This window comes from Cherax quadricarinatus, chromosome 64 (genome assembly GCF_038502225.1).
Source record: "Cherax quadricarinatus isolate ZL_2023a chromosome 64, ASM3850222v1, whole genome shotgun sequence".
NCBI lineage: Eukaryota > Metazoa > Arthropoda > Malacostraca > Decapoda > Parastacidae > Cherax > Cherax quadricarinatus.
Genome location: NC_091355.1, coordinates 11,565,943 through 11,592,614, shown reverse-complemented (window position 1 = coordinate 11,592,614; position 26,672 = coordinate 11,565,943). Strand labels below are relative to the sequence as shown.

The following is a 26,672-nucleotide window of genomic DNA, read 5'->3' as shown; positions in this document are numbered from 1 at the left end:
TGTGTGTGTGTGTGTGTGTGTGTGTGTGTGTGTGTGTGTGTGTGTGTGTGTGTCCAGTGAGGTGCCAATTAGAGAGCAGTAGGTATGTGATATATGATGTTCTAAGGTACCACCACAAGCCTCGCTGTTGTTGACACTGTTGTTACCTCGCACAATCGGAATACAAATTGGCTGTTATATGTGTACCCGTTGGTCTTGTGTACATGTGTACAGGCACACCTTCATGCCTCAACTCAATTGTAAACATCAAAGAGCCAGGTGCCTCTCAGCTTCGGAAAATCCATTACACGCTATCATTGTCCCGACATTTAAACTTGATCACATTTCAAAACAGAACATTTTGACATTTTCCACTATGCTTATGGTGCCAAAAATCATTTTGTAAATTTTATTCTACACTTAAAAGACCAATTTACAAAAACTGTAAATGTATTTGATGCAACTACTATAAGATTCCGTATTTCACATAGCTAACTCTATGCTTATTTAAGTGTGTATGTAGCTGAACCAAAATGCATTGCCTTCAGCAAGGTTCCAGCTGAAACTTCAGTGTGTGCTCTATAAAAGCAGAGATATTTGTACCATTTGAATGGCTGGACATCTGACCCTGGGTGAGTGCACACTACTTGTATTCACCCGTTTGTGGTTGCAAGGGTCGAGTTTCAGCTCCTGATCCTCTCTCCTCAAATTAGTCGCTGCTGGCTTCACTCCTAACTTCATACCTCTTTGTAAATCTATGTACGGATCTTGCCTCTACCGCTTCGCTGTCCAGTTCGTTCCTTGTGAATTATCTGCGTATCTGAGTTTTAACTCCTAGCTGTGCCCTCGTGTACCTGTTTCCCGTCTTTTGAACAGTTTTGGCCTGTTAACCCTATACATTTCTCTCAGTATTTTGTATGTTGTTACCATATCTCCTCTGCTCCTGTTCACTCATTTCATCAGATTTAAATCCTGTAGTCCCTCCTCATAGCTTATGCCCTTTATCTCTTTGCAAATATCTGCACTTGTTCCAGTTTCTAAATATGTTTGATCAGGTGTGGATTCCGTGTTGGTGTTGCATATTCCAAGACGAACGTATGTATGTATAATAGTATCGTGAATCACTATTGAGATTCCTTGAAGCTAATCTTGAATATGCCAGATACGAATTTGCTGCGGAGGTTGTTTGGTTGATGTACGCCTCAGGTGATATACTGGGTGTTATGCTCACCCCAAGGTCCGTTTCCTCGAGTGTGTACTTACCTATGTGCACTTATATGTGGTTGCAAGAGTCAAATCTTAGCTCCTGGCCCTGCCGCCTCTCAACTCCCCGCTTGCCAGATTTACTCACCTCTAGCCTCATGGGTCCTGTCATACCTACTCTTCAAACTATGGATGAAGATTGTCTGAACTAATTCACCCCTAAACCCTGAGGCTAAACAAGTCCCTCTTGATATTCTTGTGGCTCATCTGTTCTTAACCTTCAACTGAGCTCTAGTGAGCGCCTTTCTCTCCTCTCAGTCTGTCCCAGTGTACCCTATCAGTTTCTCTGAGTATTTTTTATGTTATATCTCCCGTTGTTTTTCCTCCTTCTAATGTCATCAGGCTCAGTGTCTACAGTCTCTCCTCACAGATCTCTTCCCACAGCTCTGAAACAAGCACCGTTGCATACCTCTGTAGTTCTTCCGTTTCTTAACATGCTGTATTCGGTGTGGGTTCCACATTGATGCCGCATACTCGAAGATGGGCCAGACGTATGTTGTCTAAAGGGCCCAGAAGGACTGTTAGGATTGCTGAAGGCCACTCTTAGATTTGCCAGACGAGCATTGGATGAAAAGCATATTCAGTTGATGTGAGCCTCTAGTGATATATCAGATACTATGCTCTTCCTTTGATCTTTCACTTTGAGGTCTACTGCCTCTTTCTCCCAAGTCAATAATAGTGTTTGGTCTTCGTGCTCCTTCCCAAAACATCGTAACTTGTATTTACTAATAATGAATTCAAGTAACTGCTTACTGACCAATTTCTGCATCTCTGGTTAAACAACGGGCTCTCTTTATTTGTGTCATTCCCCTGCTCCTTCATTTTCCAGTTAGGTACTGCTTCATCACTTCACTTTCCAGTTAGGTACTGCTTCATCACTTCACTTTCCAGTTAGGTACTGCTTCATCACTTCACTTTCCAGTTAGGTACTGCTTCATCACTTCACTTTCCAGTTAGGTACTGCTTCATCACTTCACTTTCCAGTTAGGTACTGCTTCATCACTTCACTTTCCAGTTAGGTACTGCTTCATCACTTCACTTTCCAGTTAGGTACTGCTTCATCACTTCACTTTCCAGTTAGGTACTGCTTCATCACTTCACTTTCCAGTTAGGTACTGCTTCATCACTTCACTTTCCAGTTAGGTACTGCTTCATCGACTTTCCATCCAGTTCCCGTTCCCAGTGCAATGCATTCAAGAATTATCTCATCCCTTAATAGTTCTCTTGTGAAGTTTTGTTTCCCGTGTTGTCCATCTGCCGTTTTTTACTCAGTGTTTACTTCCACGAGGTAGTCAAAATTCAGTACTGTATAGTGGCTAGCATCCAGGGGAGATCTACCACTATATTTAGCCTATGCCAGATATATTTTTGGTCGATACCACATCCAGTCTTGCTAGTTCATCCATCCATCCATCTATATATATATATATATATATATATATATATATATATATATATATATATATATATATATATATATATATATATATATCAATTTCCTTATACCACTTCCATCATCATCTCCCCTCCACGTTTCCGGTCCCCAGTTCTCCCAATCTATATCTTTGTGATTGAAGTCACCAGTTATTAACAGTTTTAGTTTAGTTGCCTGAGCTCTCCTTGGTGCTTCCTTTATGGTCTCCACCATTGTTTTGTTTTCTTACAGAATAAAAAGGCACAACATAGTGACTGGGAAAACACAAATAACAAGCAGGTTATTTGTGCTAGTTATTTGTGTGTTGTTTTCACATGTATGTCTCGGTCTCCTGTATAAAAGTTGGTAAGACATGTGCGACACTCAGGAATCTGCATTGACTAAACGTTTCACCTGAGTAGAAGGCTTCACCAAGCGAGTACAATTATTATAATTCATGGGACATACCTCTGAAGAGTTTCGAGGGTTAATCTACTCTCTGAACCCAGCCATGGGCCAGGCTCGTCTGGTGCTTGCCTGGTCAACCAGGCTGTTGCTGCTGGAGGCCCGCTGCCCCACATATCCATCACAGCCTGGTTGATCTGGTAGAGAATCCCTCAGCCCTGATGAAGATGCGAACCTCTGTCAGTCACTTAGGCTAAGAGACTGAACATCTCCCATCAAGGTTGAGGGACTGAGTGCCTCAAACTGCCTGTTCACTTCTGCTCTCCCCAGTACTGGAATTCATCTATTTATTCGACCGATAAACCCTGCTACCCAAGTGAAGCGTTTCGTCATTAAAGATACCCGAGTGTTGCATGTGTCATCAAATCTATCTCTTGCTATTTGGTGGCAGGTTGTTGATCAGTGCTACACTACTTTATCTCCTCCAGTCTTGATTCTGCCCAATACGAAGTCGTGTGTTTGAGTGTACTCATGATCCAGTGTATGTGGAGATGGATGCCCCACTGTCAGTCTCAAAAAGGACCAGTTTCTGATTACAAAGCCATATTGTTCAACCTTCACGGAAAACACTATCCTCTACAGCATATAAAACCATCACTCCCTCTGTTGCTCGACTATTTTCCTTCTCAAGCACGTTAACTTCACCTAGTTGTGGTTGCAGGAGTTGATTCACAGCTCTTGGCTCAGCCTCTTCCCTGGTCGTTACTAGGGCACTCTCTCCCTGCTCTATGAGCTTTATCGTACCTCTTCTTAAAGCTGTGTATAGATCCTGCCTCCAATGCATCACTCTACAGACTGTTCCACTTCCTGACAACTCTATGACTGAAGAAATACTTCTTAACATCCTTGTAACTCATCTGAGTTTTCAGCTTCCAGTTGTGACCCCTTGTTGCTGTGTCCCATCTCAGAAACATTCTGTCCTCATCCACCTTGTCAATTCCTCATCATGATGTCGTTATCATGCCCCCCTTCCCATCCGTCCTGTCCTTCAGTGTCATCAGGTCGATTTCCCTTAACCTCTCCTCTTAGCTTTGGGACTAGTCTTACTGCAAACCTTTGCACTTTCTCTAATTTCTTGACGTGCTTGACCAGATGTGGGTTCCATACTGGTGCTGCATACTCCAACATGAGCCTGATGTACACAGTGTACAGTCTTAACGATTCCTTACCAAGGTGCCGAAACGCTATTCTTAGGTTTGCCAGGCGCCCATATGTTGCAGCAGTTATTTGGTTGATGTGCGTCTCAGGAAATATGCTTGGTATTATAGTCACCCCAAGATCCTTTTCCTGGAGTAAGTTTTGCAGTCTTTGGCCCCCTAGCCTATACTCTATCTGGGGTCTTCTATGACCACCTCCAGTCTCATAACTTTGCACTTGGTGGGGTTAAACTCCAGGAGCCAGTTGCTGGTCCAAGCTTGCAGTCTGTCCAGATCCCTTTGTAATCCTACTTGATCCTCGTCCGATTGAATTCTTCGCATTAACTTCACATCGTCCACAAACAGGGACACCTCTGAACCTATCCCTTCCGTCATGTCATTCACATATGCCAGAAACAGCACGGGCCCTAGGACTGACCCTTGTGGAACCCCTCTCTGACATCTCGTCACGTACCATCACTCGTTCCTTCCTGTCAGGTATTATCTGATCCACTGCAGTGCTTTTCCTGTTATACCTGCCTGCTCTTCTAGCTTTTCCACTACTCTCTTGTGTAGAACTGTGTCGAGAATTTCTTACAGTCTAAGAAAATGCAGTCTTCCCACCTCTCTCTCTCTTGTCTTCCTTCTGTCACCTTGCTGTAAAACTCCAGTAGATTTGTGACAGGTATTTCCCTTCCCTGAAATCGTGCTGTTGTCGTGTATAAGCTCATTCCTTTCTAGGTGTGTGTATTCACCTAACTGTATTTGCAGGGGTCGATTCATAGCTCCTGGCCCCGTCATAGCTCTTGGCTCCTGTGTGTGTGTCTGAATTTTTGCATGGGCTTATGTGTGATGAGTGTACGGATGAGAGGGAAGGAGAGATCGTACGGAGGGAGGGGGGGAGGGAAGGAGAGATCGTACGGAGGGGGGGGGGTAGGGAAGGAGAGATCGTACGGAGGGAGGGGGGAGGGAAGGAGAGATCGTACGGAGGGAGGGGGGGAGGGAAGGAGAGATCGTACGGAGGGAGGGGGGGAGGGAAGGAGAGATCGTACGGAGGGAGGGGGGAGGGGGGAGGGAAGGAGAGGGCAGTAGTTGTGAGGGTAAACTCTTCAAGTTTGGTAACAATGTATAATTGCTTAACCTTGATTGTAGCATTGCTGTAATTGTTGGTGGTTAATGGTGGCCACTAGTGAGTTCTCCAGTGGTGGGTGGCACGCTGCAGACCACCACTGTAGTGGGGGAACGATGTTCTCCACTGGTGGGTGGCACGCTGCAGACCACCACTGTAGTGGGGGAACGATGTTCTCCAGTGGTGGGTGGCACGCTGCAGACCACCACTGTAGTGGGGGAACGATGTTCTCCAGTGGTGGGTGGCACGCTGCAGACCACCACTGTAGTGGGGGAACGATGTTCTCCACTGGTGGGTGGCACGCTGCAGACCACCACTGTAGTGGGGGAACGATGTTCTCCACTGGTGGGTGGCACGCTGCAGACCACCACTGTAGTGGGGGAACGATGTTCTCCACTGGTGGGTGGCACGCTGCAGACCACCACTGTAGTGGGGGAACGATGTTCTCCAGTGGTGGGTGGCACGCTGCAGACCACCACTGTAGTGGGGGAACGATGTTCTCCAGTGGTGGGTGGCACGCTGCAGACCACCACTGTAGTGGGGGAACGATGTTCTCCACTGGTGGGTGGCACGCTGCAGACCACCACTGTAGTGGGGGAACGATGTTCTCCACTGGTGGGTGGCACGCTGCAGACCACCACTGTAGTGGGGGAACGATGTTCTCCACTGGTGGGTGGCACGCTGTAGACCACCACTGTAGTGGGGGAACGATGTTCTCCACTGGTGGGTGGCACGCTGCAGACCACCACTGTAGTGGGGGAACGATGTTCTCCACTGGTGGGTGGCACGCTGCAGACCACCACTGTAGTGGGGGAACGATGTTCTCCACTGGTGGGTGGCACGCTGCAGACCACCACTGTAGTGGGGGAACGATGTTCTCCACTGGTGGGTGGCACGCTGCAGACCACCACTGTAGTGGGGGAACGATGTTCTCCACTGGTGGGTGGCACGCTGTAGACCACCACTGTAGTGGGGGAACGATGTTCTCCACTGGTGGGTGGCACGCTGCAGACCACCACTGTAGTGGGGGAACGATGTTCTCCACTGGTGGGTGGCACGCTGCAGACCACCACTGTAGTGGGGGAACGATGTTCTCCACTGGTGGGTGGCACGCTGCAGACCACCACTGTAGTGGGGGAACGATGTTCTCCACTGGTGGGTGGCACGCTGCAGACCACCACTGTAGTGGGGGAACGATGTTCTCCACTGGTGGGTGGCACGCTGGAGACCACCACTGTAGTGGGGAAGGGGAATTACCGTGTTCCCCTTACTTCTCTTGTTCTTCTCTCTCCCCTCTCACTGACTTTCCTGTTCCTCCCTCACCTTGCTTCCTGCTCCTCCTCCTCCTCCTTCCTTTATCTTACTCTTTCCCAGACTTCATCAATCATTTACTAAGTCTCTCTTCCTTCATGTTTGTCTTGAAGGAAGAAAGAAGAAGAGTGTTGTAATAATGTTGGTAGAATTACCCACAATATGTTAGGTAAATGGACACATGTGCAACTAATGTGACATTTCATTGTGGCAACGTTTCGCTCTCCAGGAGCTTTATCAAGCCGTTACAAACAATACATGGATACACAGAGGTATATACAGGTACAGAAGTGCAAAACATTATGTTTTGCACCTGTATTGTTTGTAACAGCTTGACAAAGCTCCTGGAAAGCGAAACGTTGCCACAGTAAAATGTCACATTAGTTGCACTTAGTGTCCTTTGTACCCACCAAAGATTGTTGTACCTTGTAGACAATGGAGTCCTACAGTGCTAAAATAAAGTTAGCGTCACAATATCATGTATTTTTTTTTAGGACTACGAAAGCAATAATATTTAGTGGAAGGTGTGGCGAAGCAGAGAGCAGAAGGATGGGTTGATCCTGTCGTAGGATGAGTTGGTGCTGTCACAGGATGTGCTCCCCCTGTCGCAGGATGAGCTCTCCCTGTCGCAGGATGAGTTGATACTGCCGCAGGATGTGTTCCCCCTGTCGCAGGATGTGCCCCTCCTGTCGTATGAGTTGATCCTCTCGCAGGATTTGCTCCTCCTGCCGCAGGATGTACTCCTGACGCAAAATTAGTTGCCCCATTCCAACGATACATCCTTTCTATCGAAAGGTGAGTCCCTCCCGCCGAAGGATGAGTTATCCCCGCCAGGATACCTGTCGCAGATTACCTCCTCCCAAGCTACGGTGGAAACACAGGTGTGTTGTGGTGACGCTGGTCATCTCACTCGCCCACCTGCAAGGTCAGTCTATCTCTTGAGTCTTACCAGAGTTGCAGTATTTTGTATCAGTGTTTTGACAAACATTTGTACATCACTGTGACTAGTTAATGGTTCAAGTCTAGCCGAAACGTCGTCATACGTTTCATCCTCTTTTGTGCGGGTTGTGTGTGTATTCCAGTCATGGTATTGTGCCTTCCTGTTCTTTATATTAATATGTCTTGTTAGATATGATAATGGTATGATTAAGACACATGTGCAGAAGTTAGGTAACTTTATTCCGAAACGTTTCGCCTACACAGTAGGCTTCTTCAGTCGAGTACAGAATCAGCAGAAGCAGTAGAGATGTAAAAATCATGTAATCAGGGACTGACCTGGGTGATGAACAGATTACATCGTCTTTACATCTCTACTCCTTATGCTGCCTCTGTACCTGACTGAAGAATGTAATAAAGTTGGTAGAATTACCGACAATATGTAAAGTAAAAGGACACAAGTGCAACTAATGTGACATTTATTGTAGCAACGTTTCGCTCTCCAGGAGCTTTATCAAGCCATTACAAACAATACATGGACACAGAGGGTATATAAAGGCTCACTCTGAGCCTTTATATACCCTCTGTGTCCATGTATTGTTTGTAATGGCTTGATAAAGCTCCTGGAGAGCGAAACGTTGCTACAATAAATGTCACATTAGTTGCACTTGTGTCCTTTTACTTTACATATTGACTGAAGAAGCCGACTGTGTAGGCGAAACGTTTTGGAATAAAGTTACCTATAGTACACGTGTCTTCATCCTCAGAACTTTGAGGTTCACTCCCGCTAAGTGGCCTGCCAACATAAAGAACGTGATGATTAAGACACATGTACAACACTTGGGTATCCTTATTGTTGAAACATTTCATTTACACAGTAGACTTCTTCAGTCAAATACAGAGGCAGCAGGTGTAGTAATGAAATAAAGATGTAGTCAGTCTATCGACCTTGGAGTATTTTATACCATTATCTACATAACGAACGTTAATTTGCTAACGCATTTACTTCAGAGTATCTTAAATGCCTCATTACCTGTAAATCTCATAAATTTCTAATTTCATTCAGCACACACTTGAATTTCTCATTAGTTCCCATTGCTGTAATATTTCTTTCCTAACTGAGGAGTCCTCGTCTGAGACAGAGCCACGGGGGCAATGACCTCCCCCCCTCCCGGAACTATCAACGCAAAACCTAACTCCTCCGTTACCTATTTCGTTACTGTACTGGTATATTTTCGATTGTACTGGATTTATTTAAACTCGCCGAACATTGCAGTACTCTCTGACTCGCTCTTCATGTACTCGACGTGGAGGAAATAATTTTTTTTTTCCCAGCCATTCCACATTTCAGAATTTTGTCGAGATAAACGCTGCAGTTGACTCCAGTTTTAATAGTTTAAAAGTTTCGCTCGAGGTATTTAAGCGGCAATACCCGGACGAGGCAAATTACTGCGTTTGGAGGGAGAGGATATGTCAAAGTTGATTTTTGTGTCGTGGATTTGTGTGTGTGTAGAGGCAGGCTTTTTTAACCTTGCTTTCCCAGTAGTTCTGACTCTTAACCACTTGGCCCCTCAGGGCTACATTGTTACTCAGGGCTACATTGTTACTCAGGGCTACATTATTACTCAGGGATACATGGTCATTCAGGGCTACATGGTCACTCTGGGTCACCTGGCCCTTCAGGGCTACACTGCCAGTCACGTATACTCTAATATATTCTGTTAGATTCGAAGTGTTCTTAGTCGACAGATGACATATACTATTTTCATAGTAAAATCTAAATTATTTTAGCAGTTTCGTAGCCCCTCGAAAAGGATGTAGAATTTCTTTATAAAATGGGAGGAAGGCCTCGGTCAGATGACCAAAAGCTGCAGCTGCGGGTCATCATATGACTAAGACTCGCGTCGGGAAACACTTGTCCTGTTTCCTGACAAACCTTAACTAACTTAACCTGAAATTCTATTTTATCTGGTACAGGTGCATGTTCGCAATTTTTTTAACTCAAAAAGACTACATTATTGGTTTCCGTATACTAACTAGAAAATGCCTCTTCTGATCTGCTTCAAACTTTCAGTGCTGGTGCATTTTGATCAAAGAAAGGATGACATTGCTATTGGGCTGTGTAAATCCCCATTTGCTAATTATATTTAATAAACTGTGACATTAGTTTCTACACGATATCTGGAGAATGCCTCTTCTGATCGCTTTCAAACTCTTAACGCTGGTGTTTCTTATTCAAAGATCACGAATAGTTTTGGACTGGGATATTGGTTTCCCTGCAATTAACTGGGATTGTTTATTCAAATCTGCTTTTCACCACTTAAAGAGGAGTGGGATGGTTGCTGGACTGTGACGATAAATAAGACATGTGTAACAGTAAAGTGTCTTAAGTAAAAAGACACAGATGCAACTAAAGTTGCGCTCTCCAAGAGCTTTGTCTTAACTATAATAAAATGTCACATTAGTTGCATCTTTTATCTAACATTTTGACGGTAATTCTACCATTATTACTAATCCTCAGTATTGTATTGTGTACCATTATTAGTGATACTTGTGTGACACTGCAACACAACTGTGTCGCGGTACAGAAGACATCATCTACAATATCAGACTGGAAAAGCCTCGTGTTTAGGAGAAACTTTTCACAAATAATATTTCACTGTTTGTTACTCATCCACTTGTCGGTATTTTATACATTATAATACCAATTTGCTAATTTTATTTTAATGTGTAATTATTTTCATGAAATAATTTAAGAATGCATATTTCGAAAGACTTGAGTCGTTACTGAGCCCTTAGGTATTATATTTTCCTACTGCTTTATCGTCAAGCCGGCCATATTCTCAGGTTCAAGGTTTTCATTCATTACTTAAGAACACCTCATCCGATCGGATTAAAATTTCCGACACTGGTGACCTGTAGCAAAGGGAAAAGCCGGTGGAACTTTTTAAATGATCAGGTTCTAGGTGATAACTTGAAAAACCCTCTTCTGATAGGCGTCAAGCTTGCATCAGTGTTGTATCTTACTTAGAAGAAACTGCTTAGCATTTAGTTAAAGTAATAGTCTTCTTTAATGTAAGGGTTTCCAGGGAGGGTCAAGGGTTTCCAGGGAGGGTCAAGGGTTTCCAGGGAGGGTCAAGGGTTTCCAGGAAAGGGCAAGGGTTTCCAGGGAAGGGCAAGAGGATAAGCAAACCATTATCAGTGTTCGCTCTTGATCATCCTTGGATGTCTATAGTAATGCATAGAGTAATGATGTATTTAATACAACCACTGTATACTTGAATAACAAAAATTTTCTTTTTTTCCATTTTTTGTACAAAATTTTTTTTGTTTTAATAGTGGCGGAGTGTAAAGTGGATGGGAGGATGAGAGGAGTGGATGCGCCTGTGAGTATGACAGCCTGGATGAAAAGTCTTCCAAACATCCTCATCCACACACTTCACATCCTCAACGCCACTAACCTCATCATAATGTCTCCAGGTGATTTTGGTGAGTCAACACAGGTTTACTCAACCACTCTCTCCATCACCGCCATAATGTTTATGTATTCTACAACACACCACCACCTTCATGTTCCACCTCGAACACTCTCGCATCACATACTGAGTATTCGTGGTTCAGTCCCCGGCCGGAGACTCAACCACGGATATTCAGCGGGTATGTTTCCTTACACCTGTTGTCCCTGTTCACCTGGTAGCAAGTAGGAACCTGGGTGTTAGTCGACTGGTGTAGGTGACATCCTGGGGAACAAGATTGCAGCACTGCAATGACGATAAGGACCCCAATGTAAATAAGTCATTGACGTTTTTGGGTTATCCTACGTTCCTTACACATATGCTGCTATGTATGATAATCTATGTAACTGTATTTGTGTATACCTGAATAAACTTACTTATAAGACAGACAGTCCTGGTTGACGCTCTTACTTGGGTTATCTAGGGTGCCTAACCCTCCGGGTTAAAAATCCGAACAAATCTTATCTTACCTCATAACATCGACCGTCTCACACCTGGCTAAAGAGTAACTAATACTCAACATCAGTCGAGAATAACCTGAAGTTACACAGACAATATTCGGTAATTAACTTCACCACTAAATTGTTCCAAGTCACTAAGTGGCCTCACCAGATCATTAATAAACAACAATATACTCATTCTTCTCTATCATTTTAAACACAACTCAGTGGCATTTTTTAAAGTCCCGCATCTGTTTTCCATAACTCCGTTTACAAACAGAAGAACACAATATAAAAACCTGTAGAGTTTTAAGTGAGAAATAATGCGCGCGTTACAGAATACAATCCAATGGATTTCCTTCACATATATCCTTTGCTTTTCTAGGATAGCCTCTTTATCCACGAAGGGTTTAGGACCAGTTGAACATTATTGTGTATTTTATAACTTTTTAAATTCATGGATGGGATAAATGTTAAATATGTTCAATTAATCACCCACTTTCTTCGCTTAACTCTTTCTTGCTGGCTCTCCAGACACTGGTGTGGAGGGTAGCATCTGGGAGGACGGCATTACCACGGAGATCCACCGTCATGCTCACCTGTCTAACACAGGTACACCTGTCTAATAGAGATACCACCTGTCTAACACAGGTACAAGATAAATACGCCTGTCTAACACAGCTACAAGGTAGGTAACACCTCTCTAACACAGCTACAGCATAGGTAACACCTATCACAGTTACAAGACAGATACACCTGTCTAACACAGCTACAATATAGGTAACACCTAACACAGTTAGGTATTCACCTGTCTAAGCATGGAATCTGTCAAAAAATATACCACACCTGTTAACACAGGTATATCTGTCAACACGTACACCATACCTGTCTTACACAGTTACACCTGTCACAAGTACACAGTGACCGAACAGATAAAAGGACACCCATATAAAATCTTTAACAGACGGAGAAAAATGTAAATACAAAGGATTAAAATACTTAAAAGGAAGAATGGAAAGACTTACGAGTGATATACTGACAACAACAGTCATGATGTTGACACAGATAATGCTGAGACGAAGAATGAGACACACAAAAAACAACGAAGAATATTGAGATAAAGAATAATGTGACGTAAGAATAAGATAAACAATGGAAGACTTTTTTTTTAATATTTTTCTAATTTTTTAAAATGTTTTTTCTAATATTTTTCTAATATTTTTCTAATTTTTCTAATATTTTTCATTCCGACTGACGAAGAGCTCTTGATTTTTATACTGTATCAGAAGCGTTAAACCCGTGAGGGTTTAACACGCTAGGGGTTCGATCCTCCGTTTATTAATAGAGAGAGACGAGCTTGTTGTACTCATTGATTGGTTCTTGATCCTACATATTGGAGGCATCCTCCCTTTCCTCGGATCGGACATAGCTGCCAAATTTTCACTTCATTCTCCATGATATAACACTTACGGGTTTGGCACTTTCTCGTGAATTTAAAACAGGGTTTTGAAGAATTTTCCAGAAATTTAATTTATTTATGGAACTTGCCAAAATTCCTGACAGAATGGACCAACTCATCATCCAGCGTCAACATCCCGTTGGGGCCGCCCACGGGCGTAGCGGGTGACGATGGCGTCTCCGGGGAGTTATTCTTCCCAAGCGTGAACTGGAGGTTCTTGTATGAGCGTGTGGAGCTTCCTAGACATCAGACGGTGGTGCTAGTGCTGGGTCCTGCTAGCTGGGTGCTTCACGCAGCTCCACAGGTCAGGCTCTCCAGTCTTCTAGGGACAATCTACACGTCAAAAATAATATTCTCACAAGCCATTTTGTGTGTGTGTGTGTGTGTGTGTGTGTGTGTGTGTGTGTGTGTGTGTGTGTGTGTGTGTGTGTGTTCATTTTCTATACACTGATTAGTTGTCTGTTATTTTCAGCTAGCGTCACGAGGAGTGTTTGGACCGGTGAGTAGAAACATGAGTGTGTTAGAGGAAGGTGAATAACGAAGAAATATATTCATTGAGATGTTTGAATGCTGCTTCTTGACTTGACTAATATCAGAGAGAGAGAGAGAGAGAATAACCTTGGTGTCACTACTGCCTTCCCCACAGAAAGAAACGGTGGTAGTGGCGCCTGTGAGCGGGGAGCTGAGCTCCAACCACCTCTCCTCAAGTCTTCCCCTCGCCCTCCGCCTCCTACTCCTCCAGGAGACACCCCAGGTAAGCTTCCCTCCCTTCCCCTCTCCAGCCTTCATTTCTAATTGTGCTCAAAACTGTATACAATTCACAGTACCGTGGCTGCTACAGTACCATAGCTACCACAATACTGTGGCTACCACAATACTGTAGCTACCACAATACTGTGGCTACCACAATACTGTGGCTACCACAATACTGTGACTACCACAATACTGTGGCTACCACAGTGCCCTGGCTACCACAATACTGTGACTACCACAATACTGTGGCTACCACAGTGCCCTGGCTACCACAATACTGTGACTACCACAATACTGTGGCTACCACAGTGCCCTGGCTACAGTACTGTGACTACTACAACACTGTGGCTACCACAGTGCCGTGGCTACCACAATACTGTGACTACCACATGAATAGGGACTGACCAACTTGATGGACCAGGACGGACCAGCTGACCAAGACAGACCAACTTGATGGACCAAGACAGACCAACTTGATGGACCAGGAGGAACAACTTGATGGACCAAGACAGACCAACTTGATGGACCAGGAGGAACAACTTGATGGACCAAGACAGACCAACTTGATGGACCAGGAGGAACAACTTGATGGACCAAGATTGACTAACTTGATGGACTAGGATGGACCATCTTGATGGAACAAGATGGACTAACTTGATGGACTAGAACGGACCAACTTGATGGGCTAGGATAGACTGAAGCGTCATGCAGTTTTATTTCTGCCTTCTCCTGCGGCAGGCGCAGGCGGAGGCAGGCCGGTGCGCAGGTCTGCTGAAGGCGGCGCAGCTGGTGGAGGGTTCAGGGCCGGTGATGCGCAGTGTTGGATGCTGGTACAGTGGACGTTTCCACCTGCGCTCCCACCACCTCCTCCCCTCAATCAAAACCCTAAATGGAGCATCCCTCAACGTCTCCATCCCTGCGGTAAGGGCTTTTGATCAAAAGGAATGAAGCCTGGCTGTCTCATATTGTAATACCGAGGAGTCGAGCTTGAACCACTCTACGGGCAAGGAGTGGTCCAGTAATGGATATATATATATATATATATATATATATATATATATATATATAAATATTATATATATATATATATTATATATTTTCTTTCTTTCAACACACCGGCCGTATCCCACCAAGGCAGGGTGGCCCAAAAAGAAAAACGAAAGTTTCTCTTTTTAAATTTAGTAATTTATACAGGAGAAGGGGTTACTAGCCCCTTGCTCCCGGCATTTTAGTCGCGTCTTACGACACGCATGGCTTACGGAGGAAGAATTCTGTTCCACTTCCCCATGGATACATAATAAATATATATATATATATTATTTATATATATATATATATATATATATATATATATATATATATATATATATATATATATATATATATACCCTGGTGCCGACAGGTTCATAAGATATACCAGGTACTGAGGTATATCTAAATATACACTAAATATACCCTCCAGGTACTTCGCCTCACCTTCCCCAGCTTACGACTGCTGCTGCTTCTTCATATCCCTGTTGTAGATACTAAGAAATCTTCGTTATCTGTTCTGTCACGTGCTTTCATAACTGTGTTGTTATCATGCGGTTCTTATGCCTTACAGTAAAACACTGACCTTAATTAAAAACATTAACGGAGCAAGTACAGATCCTTGTGGCACCCCGCGTGTGACATCTTCTCGCTAGTTGTACAAGAATGGTATACAGTACCGACAAGATGAAAATTTAGACATGTGCAAACATCTGGGTATAAAGATACCCAGATGTTTGCACATCGTGTCTAAATTTTCATCTTCCCGCTAGGACATTTCTTTTCAGACAAGAAAAAAAAAGTCTCATCCACTGTAATAATGTCTTGTATTCCTCCTATATTTTGCAGTTTTCGAATGAGCCTTTCATGGGAAATTCATGTTTTTTTTAATATCTAGATTAATACACTGACCGAAACTAAATTGTGCACCAGGTAGTGGGTTGTTCTTCAAGCGTGTAACCAACTTTTCTGAAATGTTTTTTTTTTCCAATATGTGTACAATACTTGTCACTTGTGTACGCTTGTGCGCATGTGTGTGTGTGTGTGAGCATTGTGTTTATATTTGTGTGTGTATCACCAGGCAAACAACGAAATCACTGTGGAGGAGGAGGGCGGGAAGCAGGTGCTGAAGGGATATCTGGGTAGGCTACTGACTAACATCATGAAGAAGGTGAACTTCGTGCCCAGGATCACAGCACGCCCGTCAACCCAGGATAATGTGGACGCTCTGGCTAGCAGGGTATGTACCCAGTTTATTGCTGTTTTAATACCTGTCTTTAGGTCTTTTCTTGGTTTTTTCATATTCATGGATTCAAATTAGATAAGTTTACATTTAGAAAGGATATAGTAATGTATTGGTTTGGAAATAGGGTAGAAGATGAGTGGAACAGTCTGCCTAGTAGGGTTATTGATGTTAAAACCTTGTGTAGTTTTAAATTTAGGTTGGATAGATACACTAGTGAGAAGGGTTGGATTTGAGTGAGACTTGCCATTAGTAAATAGATTTATCAAAGCTTATTGTATGGGTAGCGTTGAAAATGTGTTAGGTAAATACTCTGTTAGTGGGATGGATTTGTGTAGAACCCGCCTAGTATGTGCCAATAGGTCTGCTGCAGTGTTCCTCCTTTCTCATGTTCTTATGATCAGGTGTGGGATCCAAGTAGGTGCTATGTACTCGAGGGTTGATCATCAGCATAAGACGCTTTCCACATCTCTTATTTTATTAATGACACTTGTTAACCTAGTATATTTTCTCTACGGAAGTGTCCGATCAATATCACTTTATCAGCACTTTCTCCCTACCTGTCACTACATCCCCACGTCCCTGCAAACATGTAAATGGCTTTAGCACCAAAAATAATTTCACACATCTGCAAATCAGTTTCATTGCTCGTGGACTGGAAGTACATGCACTGGCCCTGCCTGTCTCCCACAGCTTCACAAGCTGTGATACTGTATCTTCTTTTTTCTGGAAGGGAATAAATGTCGCATGGGAAGCGTGGAAGTCCAACACAAGTCAGGCCATCCCTTACACTGAAAATATTGCAACCAGATGCCATTAATGGAATACAGTGAGCAATCATTAAGACTGTGGAGTCATATACCATTTAATTGCCCTAGCTATCATGTACAGTAGGTACATTTATAAATAAAAAGGAACAAGACCGTGACTGGAACAATACACAACCCTCACATAGGAGAGGGAAGCCTACGACGACGTTTCGGTCCCACTAGAACTATTTACAAAGTCACACTAACAGAAACGAGTTCATGTTCAAGTAGGTTGGCTAGGATGGGTCCTGGCCCGCGTCTTCTCCATGTGGTGACCCGGCAGTGGGTCCCGAAGGAGTGTCAGGGTTGGTACAAGTGATGTACCGTTTACGGCCGTATGGCGGGGGCAGCCCAGGTGGAATACCGCTTTCACTGCTGGGGCGGGGAGACCCATATGACAAAGGCGCGGTGAGCCGTCTTCGCGTTAGCTGAGGGACTGACCACCTCAAATACTATTTCTCCAAGGCTGAAGGACTGATTACATCATCCTCAGTCACTCCTATACCTCTTGCCTCTGTATTTACTGAAGAAACTTACTGTGTAGGCGAAACATTTCAATAATAAAGATACCAACTGTTGCACGTGTCTTAATCGTTGAATAATTCCTTTGTTTATCTATGTTAAAGAAACCCTTAAATTATATATTAGTTTCACTAATAAACTTCTGTAGTATAATAATAATGAAGCATTCTTAATAGCGAATCCAGTTTCATATAACGTAATACAGCAGTCTCACCCAAAGGATTTTGAACTTCAAGTTTGAGGCGAATTGTAAAGAGAGCAAATGATGCGCTCTTAGGGAATTCAACACTCAGTACAAGTCATTCAATCGTCACTCTTTACACGTCACTGCAGGAGACGGACGTGGTCATAATGACGCTGTCAATGTTACCAGCCAGAGCAGAGGTGATGGAGTTTTCAGAGTGGTACTGGATCCACAACACTAAGTTTGTCACTAAGGTACCTGGTCTCCGTGACGACTCCTTCCTCCTCTTCCAGATCTACCTGTGGCAGGTGAGGGGTCCTTGTGTTGAAATGTCCCGTGAGGGTGGTTAGTCCCAGGGAAAGAAAATCAGGGGACAGTGAGTGGTTCTTTTCCCAGGTGTGGGTGGGCGTTAGGTCCGGTAGAGGGTCGGAGGGTGTTTCCGGGAAGTGCGGTTGGTAAGGGTGCTCCATGGGGGTAAGGGTGGGTGGTGGTGTTCCAGCAGGGGATGGAAAGGGGTTTCCAGGAAAGGGTGGCTAGGTGTAATCAAGTATCAGGTGGGAGAGTGTTCCTGCTGTGTTATCACTATCCAGCACATCAAACTCGTTACCTACTGTGGCAGACTTGGTGTGTGATCACTGGGCTTATGGTGGTGTCTGCCACGGTGCTAGCAGTCACCTGGAGCAGGGAGCACGGCCGGGGGCAGCCACACCACCTCCCTACCGCAAGAGAGAAGTCTATAAGAAACACCGTCTGCGTGGCCTTCACCACCTCCTTCAAGACAATCATTTTTAAAAGTAAGTGTACCTGGGTTGTAGAGGTTATTTAGCACTCACGTTACTTCTGTCTCACACTTGCACGAGTCTGAGAGTTATTCATAATTATTCATTATAATTTTCAAGAAGCACCTAACATATACTCCCTGGGGTAATCATGTCCAAGGAAGGAGAGGGAAGTACTAATTTCTTGAATAAACAGCTATTTACCAGCATGAAGGTGCTTCTCCTAAGCTATCCTGGTTAGACGTAGTGTGTATAGTGTGGCAGTCTTCTGGGTGTGTTTAGTGTAGCAGTGTAGTGTTCTGGGTGTGTAATGTGTATAGTGTAGCAGTGTTCTGGGTGTATACTGTTCATCGTAGAAAACTGAGCAGCTTTACAAATATCAAGCAAAATGTTGGGTTATATACCTTATTAAAACTAGCAAGGTACCTTCATCATTGCAAGACTGTCAAAACGACATTTCGTAGTCTAGCTGTAATTGCAAGCTTAATTCATAATACAGTTGTGCCCTTCTATGTCCGAAGTGTATTCTCTCTAACATTGGCCTTCAAGGTCATGATAAAAATGATGAATTAGCAAAAGCGTATGTCTTCGTGTAGATTACAACTCTGCGTTATCTTATGGCAGTTTTCTGACAATACGAAAGCAACCCAGCTTCATTAACCTGAGACACAGTGACACTAGTCAGTCCCTTTGATCCTTCTATTTTGCAATAAGAGCCACGAGGCTATGAAACAAAATCAGCAGACTTTTGGATGGTACTATTACATCCAGACTCAGACTAGGTTGCAGGTACCTCTGGGAGTTTGTACCACCAGCTTGTATAGTAGAGCCAGACTCAGACTAGGTTGCAGGTACCTCTGGGAGTTTGTACCACCAGCTAGTATAGTAGATTCAGCTAAATGTCCGTTGTCAGAGAAACTATCAAACAAAACGAACATTTTATTTCCTTGTGCAGTATAAAAACAACGTAGTTTACACATAATAAAATATTGTTAAACACAAAAGAAAGCCACTAGCATGCATGTGCATTTCGGGCACACCTTATCACATCTTGCCTTGTTTCTTATCGAATGTTAAAAAAAAAATTGATGAATTCTGACAATTCACAAGTGTTTAAGAAATGCCAGAGTATTTCATGCACAGTGTCATATTACCAACATTCTGAAAAAAAAAAACCCTGACTTTGCCTATTGTAAAAAACTAGTAAATGACTCGACTACCAAGCCAGTGATAATCCTTTTCAGATCACTTGTTCTCTCGAGGCTGGAATATTGCTGTACGTTAACATCTCCGTTCACAGCAGGTGAAATTGCAGATCTAGAGAGAGACTGCACATATAAGTTCCATCAAACACCTCAACTACTGGGAATGCTTGCAAGCACTTGACTTGTACTCGCCGAAACGCAGGGGAGAGATATCATAATCTACATTTGGAAAATCCTAGAAGGAATGGTCCCGAATCTGCACGCACAAATCACTCCCTACGAAAGTAAGCGACTGGGCAGGCGATGCAAAATACCCCTAGTGAAAAGTAGGGGCGCCATTGTCCGGGGCCCAAGACTGTTCAACAGCCTCCCACCAAGCATAAAGGGAATTGCCAATAGACCCCTGGCTGCCTTCAAGAGGGAGCTGGACAGATACTTAAAGTCGGTGCCGGATCAGCCGGGTTGTGGTTCGTACGTTGGACTACGTGCGGCCAACAGTAACAGCCTCGTTGATCACGCCCTGATTAAGGAAGGTTACTACTGCCCACATGATGGGTACAGGGTTACTACTGCCCACATGATGGGTACAGGGTTACTACTGCCCACATGATGGGTACAGGGTTACTACTGCCCACATGATGGGTACAGGGTTACTACTGGCCACATGGGTACAAGGTTACTACTGTCCACATGATGGGTACAGGGTTACTACTGCCCACATGATGGGTACAAGGTTACTACTGCCCACATGATGGGTACAGGGTTACTACTGCCCACATGATGGGTACAAGGTTACTACTGCCCACATGATGGGTACAGGGTTACTACTGCCCACATGATGGGTACAGGGTTACTACTGCCCACATGGGTACAAGGTTACTACTGCCCACATGATGGGTACAGGGTTACTACTGCCCACATGATGGGTACAGGGTTACTACTGCCCACATGATGGGTACAGGGTTACTACTGCCCACATGATGGGTATAGGGTTACTACTGCCCACATGGGTACAAGGTTACTACTGCCCACATGATGGGTACAGGGTTACTACTGCCCACATGATGGGTACAGGGTTACTACTGCCCACATGATGGGTACAAGGTTACTACTGCCCACATGATGGGTACAGGGTTACTACTGCCCACATGATGGGTACAGGGTTACTACTGCCCACATGGGTACAAGGTTACTACTGCCCACATGATGGGTACAAGGTTACTACTGCCCATATGATGGGTATAGGGTTACTACTGCCCACATGATGGGTACAGGGTTACTACTGCCCACATGATGGGTATAGGGTTACTACTGCCCACATGATGGGTACAAGGTTACTACTGCCCACATGATGGGTATAGGGTTACTACTGCCCACATGGGTACAAGGTTACTACTGCCCACATGATGGGTACAGGGTTACTACTGCCCACATGAGTACAAGGTTACTACTGCCCACATGTTGGGTACAGGGTTACTACTGCCCACATGATGGGTACAGGGTTACTACTGCCCACATGGGTACAAGGTTACTACTGCCCACATGACGGGTACAGGGTTACTACTGCCCACATGATGGGTACAAGGTTACTACTGCCCACATGATGGGTATAGGGTTACTACTGCCCACATGATGGGTACAGGGTTACTACTGCCCACATGATGGGTATAGGGTTACTACTGCCCACATGATGGGTACAGGGTTACTACTGCCCACATGATGGGTACAAGGTTACTACTGCCCACATGATGGGTATAGGGTTACTACTGCCCACATGATGGGTACAAGGTTACTACTGCCCACATGATGGGTATAGGGTTACTACTGCCCACATGATGGGTACAGGGTTACTACTGCCCATATGGGTACAAGGTTACTACTGCCCACATGATGGGTACAGGGTTACTACTGCCCACATGGGCACAAGGTTACTACTGCCCACATGATGGGTACAGGGTTACTACTGCCCACATGATGGGTACAGGGTTACTACTGCCCACATGATGGGTACAGGGTTACTACTGCCCACATGATGGGTACAAGGTTACTACTGCCCACACGATGGGTACAGGGTTACTACTGCCCACATGGGTACAAGGTTACTACTGCCCACATGATGGGTACAGGGTTACTACTGCCCACATGATGGGTACAGGGTTACTACTGCCCACATGGGTACAAGGTTACTACTGCCCACATGATGGGTACAGGGTTACTACTGCCCACATGATGGGTACAAGGTTACTACTGCCCACATGATGGGTACAGGGTTACTACTGCCCACATGATGGGTACAGGGTTACTACTGCCCACATGGGTACAAGGTTACTACTGCCCACATGATGGGTACAGGGTTACTACTGCCCACATGATGGGTACAGGGTTACTACTGCCCACATGGGTACAAGGTTACTACTGCCCACATGATGGGTACAGGGTTACTACTGCCCACATGATGGGTACAAGGTTACTACTGCCCACATGATGGGTACAGGGTTACTACTGCCCACATGATGGGTACAGGGTTACTACTGCCCACATGGGTACAAGGTTACTACTGCCCACATGATGGGTACAGGGTTACTACTGCCCACATGATGGGTACAAGGTTACTACTGCCCACATGATGGGTACAGGGTTACTACTGCCCACATGATGGGTACAATGGGGGTTACTACTGCCCACATGATGGGTACAGGGTTACTACTGCACGATGGGTACAGGGTTACTACTGCCCACATGGGTACAAGGTTACTACTGCCCACATGATGGGTAGAGGGTTACTACTGCCCACAAGATGGGTACAGGGTTACTACTGCCCACAGGATGGGTACAGGGTTACTACTGCCCACATGGGTACAAGGTTACTACTGCCCACATGATGGGTACAGGGTTACTACTGCCCACATGATGGGTACAGGGTTACTACTGCCCACATGATGGGTACAGGGTTACTACTGCCCACATGATGGGTACAGGGTTACTACTGCCCACATGATGGGTATAGGGTTACTACTGCCCACATGATGGGTATAGGGTTACTACTGCCCACATAATGGGTATAAGGTTACTACTGCCCACATGATGGGTACAGGGTTACTACTGCCCACATGATGGGTATAGGGTTACTACTGCCCACATGATGGGTACAAGGTTACTACTGCCCACATGATGGGTATAGGGTTACTACTGCCCACATGGGTACAAGGTTACTACTGCCCACATGATGGGTACAGGGTTACTACTGCCCACATGATGGGTACAGGGTTACTACTGCCCACATGGGTACAAGGTTACTACTGCCCACATGATGGGTACAGGGTTACTACTGCCCACATGATGGGTACAGGGTTACTACTGCCCACATGGGTACAAGGTTACTACTGCCCACATGATGGGTACAGGGTTACTACTGCCCACATGATGGGTACAAGGTTACTACTGCCCACATGATGGGTACAGGGTTACTACTGCCCACATGATGGGTACAGGGTTACTACTGCCCACATGATGGGTACAGGGTTACTACTGCCCACACGATGGGTACAGGGTTACTACTGCCCACATGGGTACAAGGTTACTACTGCCCACATGATGGGTATAGGGTTACTACTGCCCACACGATGGGTACAGGGTTACTACTGCCCACACGATGGGTACAGGGTTACTACTGCCCACATGGGTACAAGGTTACTACTGCCCACATGATGGGTACAGGGTTACTACTGCCCACATGATGGGTACAGGGTTACTACTGCCCACATGATGGGTACAAGGTTACTACTGCCCACATGATGGGTACAGGGTTACTACTGCCCACATGATGGGTATAGGGTTACTACTGCCCACATGATGGGTACAGGGTTACTACTGCCCACATGATGGGTATAGGGTTACTACTGCCCACATGATGGGTACAAGGTTACTACTGCCCACATGATGGGTATAGGGTTACTACTGCCCACATGGGTACAAGGTTACTACTGCCCACATGATGGGTACAGGGTTACTACTGCCCACATGGGTACAAGGTTACTACTGCCCACATGTTGGGTACAGGGTTACTACTGCCCACATGATGGGTACAGGGTTACTACTGCCCACATGGGTACAAGGTTACTACTGCCCACATGATGGGTACAGGGTTACTACTGCCCACATGATGGGTACAAGGTTACTACTGCCCACATGATGGGTATAGGGTTACTACTGCCCACATGATGGGTACAGGGTTACTACTGCCCACATGATGGGTATAGGGTTACTACTGCCCACATGATGGGTACAGGGTTACTACTGCCCACATGATGGGTACAAGGTTACTACTGCCCACATGATGGGTATAGGGTTACTACTGCCCACATGATGGGTACAAGGTTACTACTGCCCACATGATGGGTATAGGGTTACTACTGCCCACATGATGGGTACAGGGTTACTACTGCCCATATGGGTACAAGGTTACTACTGCCCACATGATGGGTACAGGGTTACTACTGCCCACATGGGTACAAGGTTACTACTGCCCACATGATGGGTACAGGGTTACTACTGCCCACATGATGGGTACAGGGTTACTACTGCCCACATGATGGGTACAGGGTTACTACTGCCCACATGATGGGTACAAGGTTACTACTGCCCACACGATGGGTACAGGGTTACTACTGCCCACATGGGTACAAGGTTACTACTGCCCACATGATGGGTACAGGGTTACTACTGCCCACATGATGGGTACAGGGTTACTACTGCCCACATGGGTACAAGGTTACTACTGCCCACATGATGGGTACAGGGTTACTACTGCCCACATGATGGGTACAAGGTTACTACTGCCCACATGATGGGTACAGGGTTACTACTGCCCACATGATGGGTACAGGGTTACTACTGCCCACATGGGTACAAGGTTACTACTGCCCACATGATGGGTACAGGGTTACTACTGCCCACATGATGGGTACAGGGTTACTACTGCCCACATGGGTACAAGGTTACTACTGCCCACATGATGGGTACAGGGTTACTACTGCCCACATGATGGGTACAAGGTTACTACTGCCCACATGATGGGTACAGGGTTACTACTGCCCACATGATGGGTACAGGGTTACTACTGCCCACATGGGTACAAGGTTACTACTGCCCACATGATGGGTACAGGGTTACTACTGCCCACATGATGGGTACAAGGTTACTACTGCCCACATGATGGGTACAGGGTTACTACTGCCCACATGATGGGTACAGGGTTACTACTGCCCACATGATGGGTACAGGGTTACTACTGCCCACACGATGGGTACAGGGTTACTACTGCCCACATGGGTACAAGGTTACTACTGCCCACATGATGGGTATAGGGTTACTACTGCCCACACGATGGGTACAGGGTTACTACTGCCCACACGATGGGTACAGGGTTACTACTGCCCACATGGGTACAAGGTTACTACTGCCCACATGATGGGTACAGGGTTACTACTGCCCACATGATGGGTACAGGGTTACTACTGCCCACATGATGGGTACAGGGTTACTACTGCCCACATGATGGGTACAGGGTTACTACTGCCCACATGATGGGTATAGGGTTACTACTGCCCACATGATGGGTATAGGGTTACTACTGCCCACATAATGGGTATAAGGTTACTACTGCCCACATGATGGGTACAGGGTTACTACTGGAGTTTACCTGGAGAGAGTTCCGGGGGTCAACGCCCCCGCGGCCCGGTCTGTGACCAGGCTTCCTGGTGGATCAGAGCCTGATCAACCAGGCTGTTACTACTGGTTGCACGCAATCCAACGTACGAGCCACAGCCCGGCTGGTCAGGTACCGACTTTAGGTGCTTGTCCAGTGCCTGCTTGAAGACAGCCAGGGGTCTATTGGTAATCCCCCTTATGTATGCTGGGAGGCAGTTGAACAGTCTCGGGCCCCTGACACTTATTGTATTGTCTCTTAACGTGCTAGTGACACCCCTGCTTTTCATTGGGGGGATGTTGCATCGTCTGCCGAGTCTTTTGCTTTCGTTGTGAGTGATTTTCGTGTGCAAGTTCGGTACTAGTCCGTCTAGGATTTTCCAGGTGTATATAATCATGTATCTCTCCCGCCTGCGTCCCAGGGAGTACAGGTTCAGGAACTTCAAGCGCTCCCAGTAACTGAGGTGTTTTATCTCCGTTATGAGCGCCATGAAGGTTCTCTGTACATTTTCTAGGTCAGCAATTTCACCTGCCTTGAAAGGTGCTGTTAGTGTGCAGCAGTATTCCAGCCTAGATAGAATAAGCGACCTGAAGAGTGTCATCATGGGCTTGGCATCCCTAGTTTTGAAGGTTCTCATTATCCATCCTGTCATTTTTCTAGCAGATGCGATTGATACAATGTTATGGTCCTTGAAGGTGAGATCCGACATGATCACTCCCAGGTCTTTGACGTTGGTTTTTCGCTCTATTTTGTGGCCGGAATTTGTTTTGTACTCTGATGAAGTTTTAATTTCCTCATGTTTACCATATCGGAATAATTGAAATTTCTCATCGTTGAACTTCATATTGTTTTCTGCAGCCCATTGAAAGATTTGGTTGATGTCCGCCTGGAGCCTTGCAGTGTCTGCAATGGAAGACACTGTCATGCAGATTCGGGTGTCATCTGCAAAGGAAGACACGGTGCTGTGGCTGACATCCTTGTCTATGTCAGATATGAGGATGAGGAACAAGATGAGAGCGAGTACTGTGTCTTGTGGAACAGAACTTTTCACCGTAGCCGCCTCAGACTTTACTCTGTTGACTACTACACTTTGTGTTCTGTTTGTGAGGAAATTATAGATCCATCTACCAACTTTTCCTGTTATTCCTTTAGCACGCATTTTGTGCGCTATTACGCCATGGTCACACTTGTCGAAGGCTTTTGCAAAGTCTGTATATATTACATCTGCATTCTTTTTGTCTTCTAGTGCATCTAGGACCTTGTCGTAGTGATCCAGTAGTTGGGACAGACAGGAGCAACCTGTTCTAAACCCATGTTGCCCTGGGTTGTGTAATTGATGGGTATCTAGATGGGTTGCGATCTTGCTACTTAGGACCCTTTCAAAGATTTTTATG

General features: G+C 45.2%; 1 protein-coding gene across 4 annotated transcripts in view; it reads left to right on the top strand.

Annotated features, from left to right (window-relative positions):
* The window catches only part of LOC128699953 (glutamate receptor ionotropic, delta-1-like), a 45,522-nt gene that overhangs the window by 6,778 nt on the left and 12,072 nt on the right, over positions 1–26,672 (top strand). For 2 of the 4 annotated variants that reach the window (XM_070098687.1, XM_070098686.1), the window contains exons 1-10: positions 7,495–7,622; positions 10,973–11,122; positions 12,123–12,200; positions 13,152–13,351; positions 13,520–13,546; positions 13,694–13,801; positions 14,539–14,721; positions 15,911–16,069; positions 17,737–17,895; positions 18,207–18,381. In XM_070098687.1, coding sequence (XP_069954788.1) covers positions 7,514–7,622; positions 10,973–11,122; positions 12,123–12,200; positions 13,152–13,351; positions 13,520–13,546; positions 13,694–13,801; positions 14,539–14,721; positions 15,911–16,069; positions 17,737–17,895; positions 18,207–18,381 — 1,348 coding nt within the window. In that variant the 5' untranslated portion in view covers positions 7,495–7,513. Of the gene's footprint in view, positions 1–7,494; positions 7,623–10,972; positions 11,123–12,122; positions 12,201–13,151; positions 13,352–13,519; positions 13,547–13,693; positions 13,802–14,538; positions 14,722–15,910; positions 16,070–17,736; positions 17,896–18,206; positions 18,382–26,672 lie in introns of those variants that run through there. The other 2 variants (XM_070098688.1, XM_053792789.2) reach the window with 2 other exon arrangements.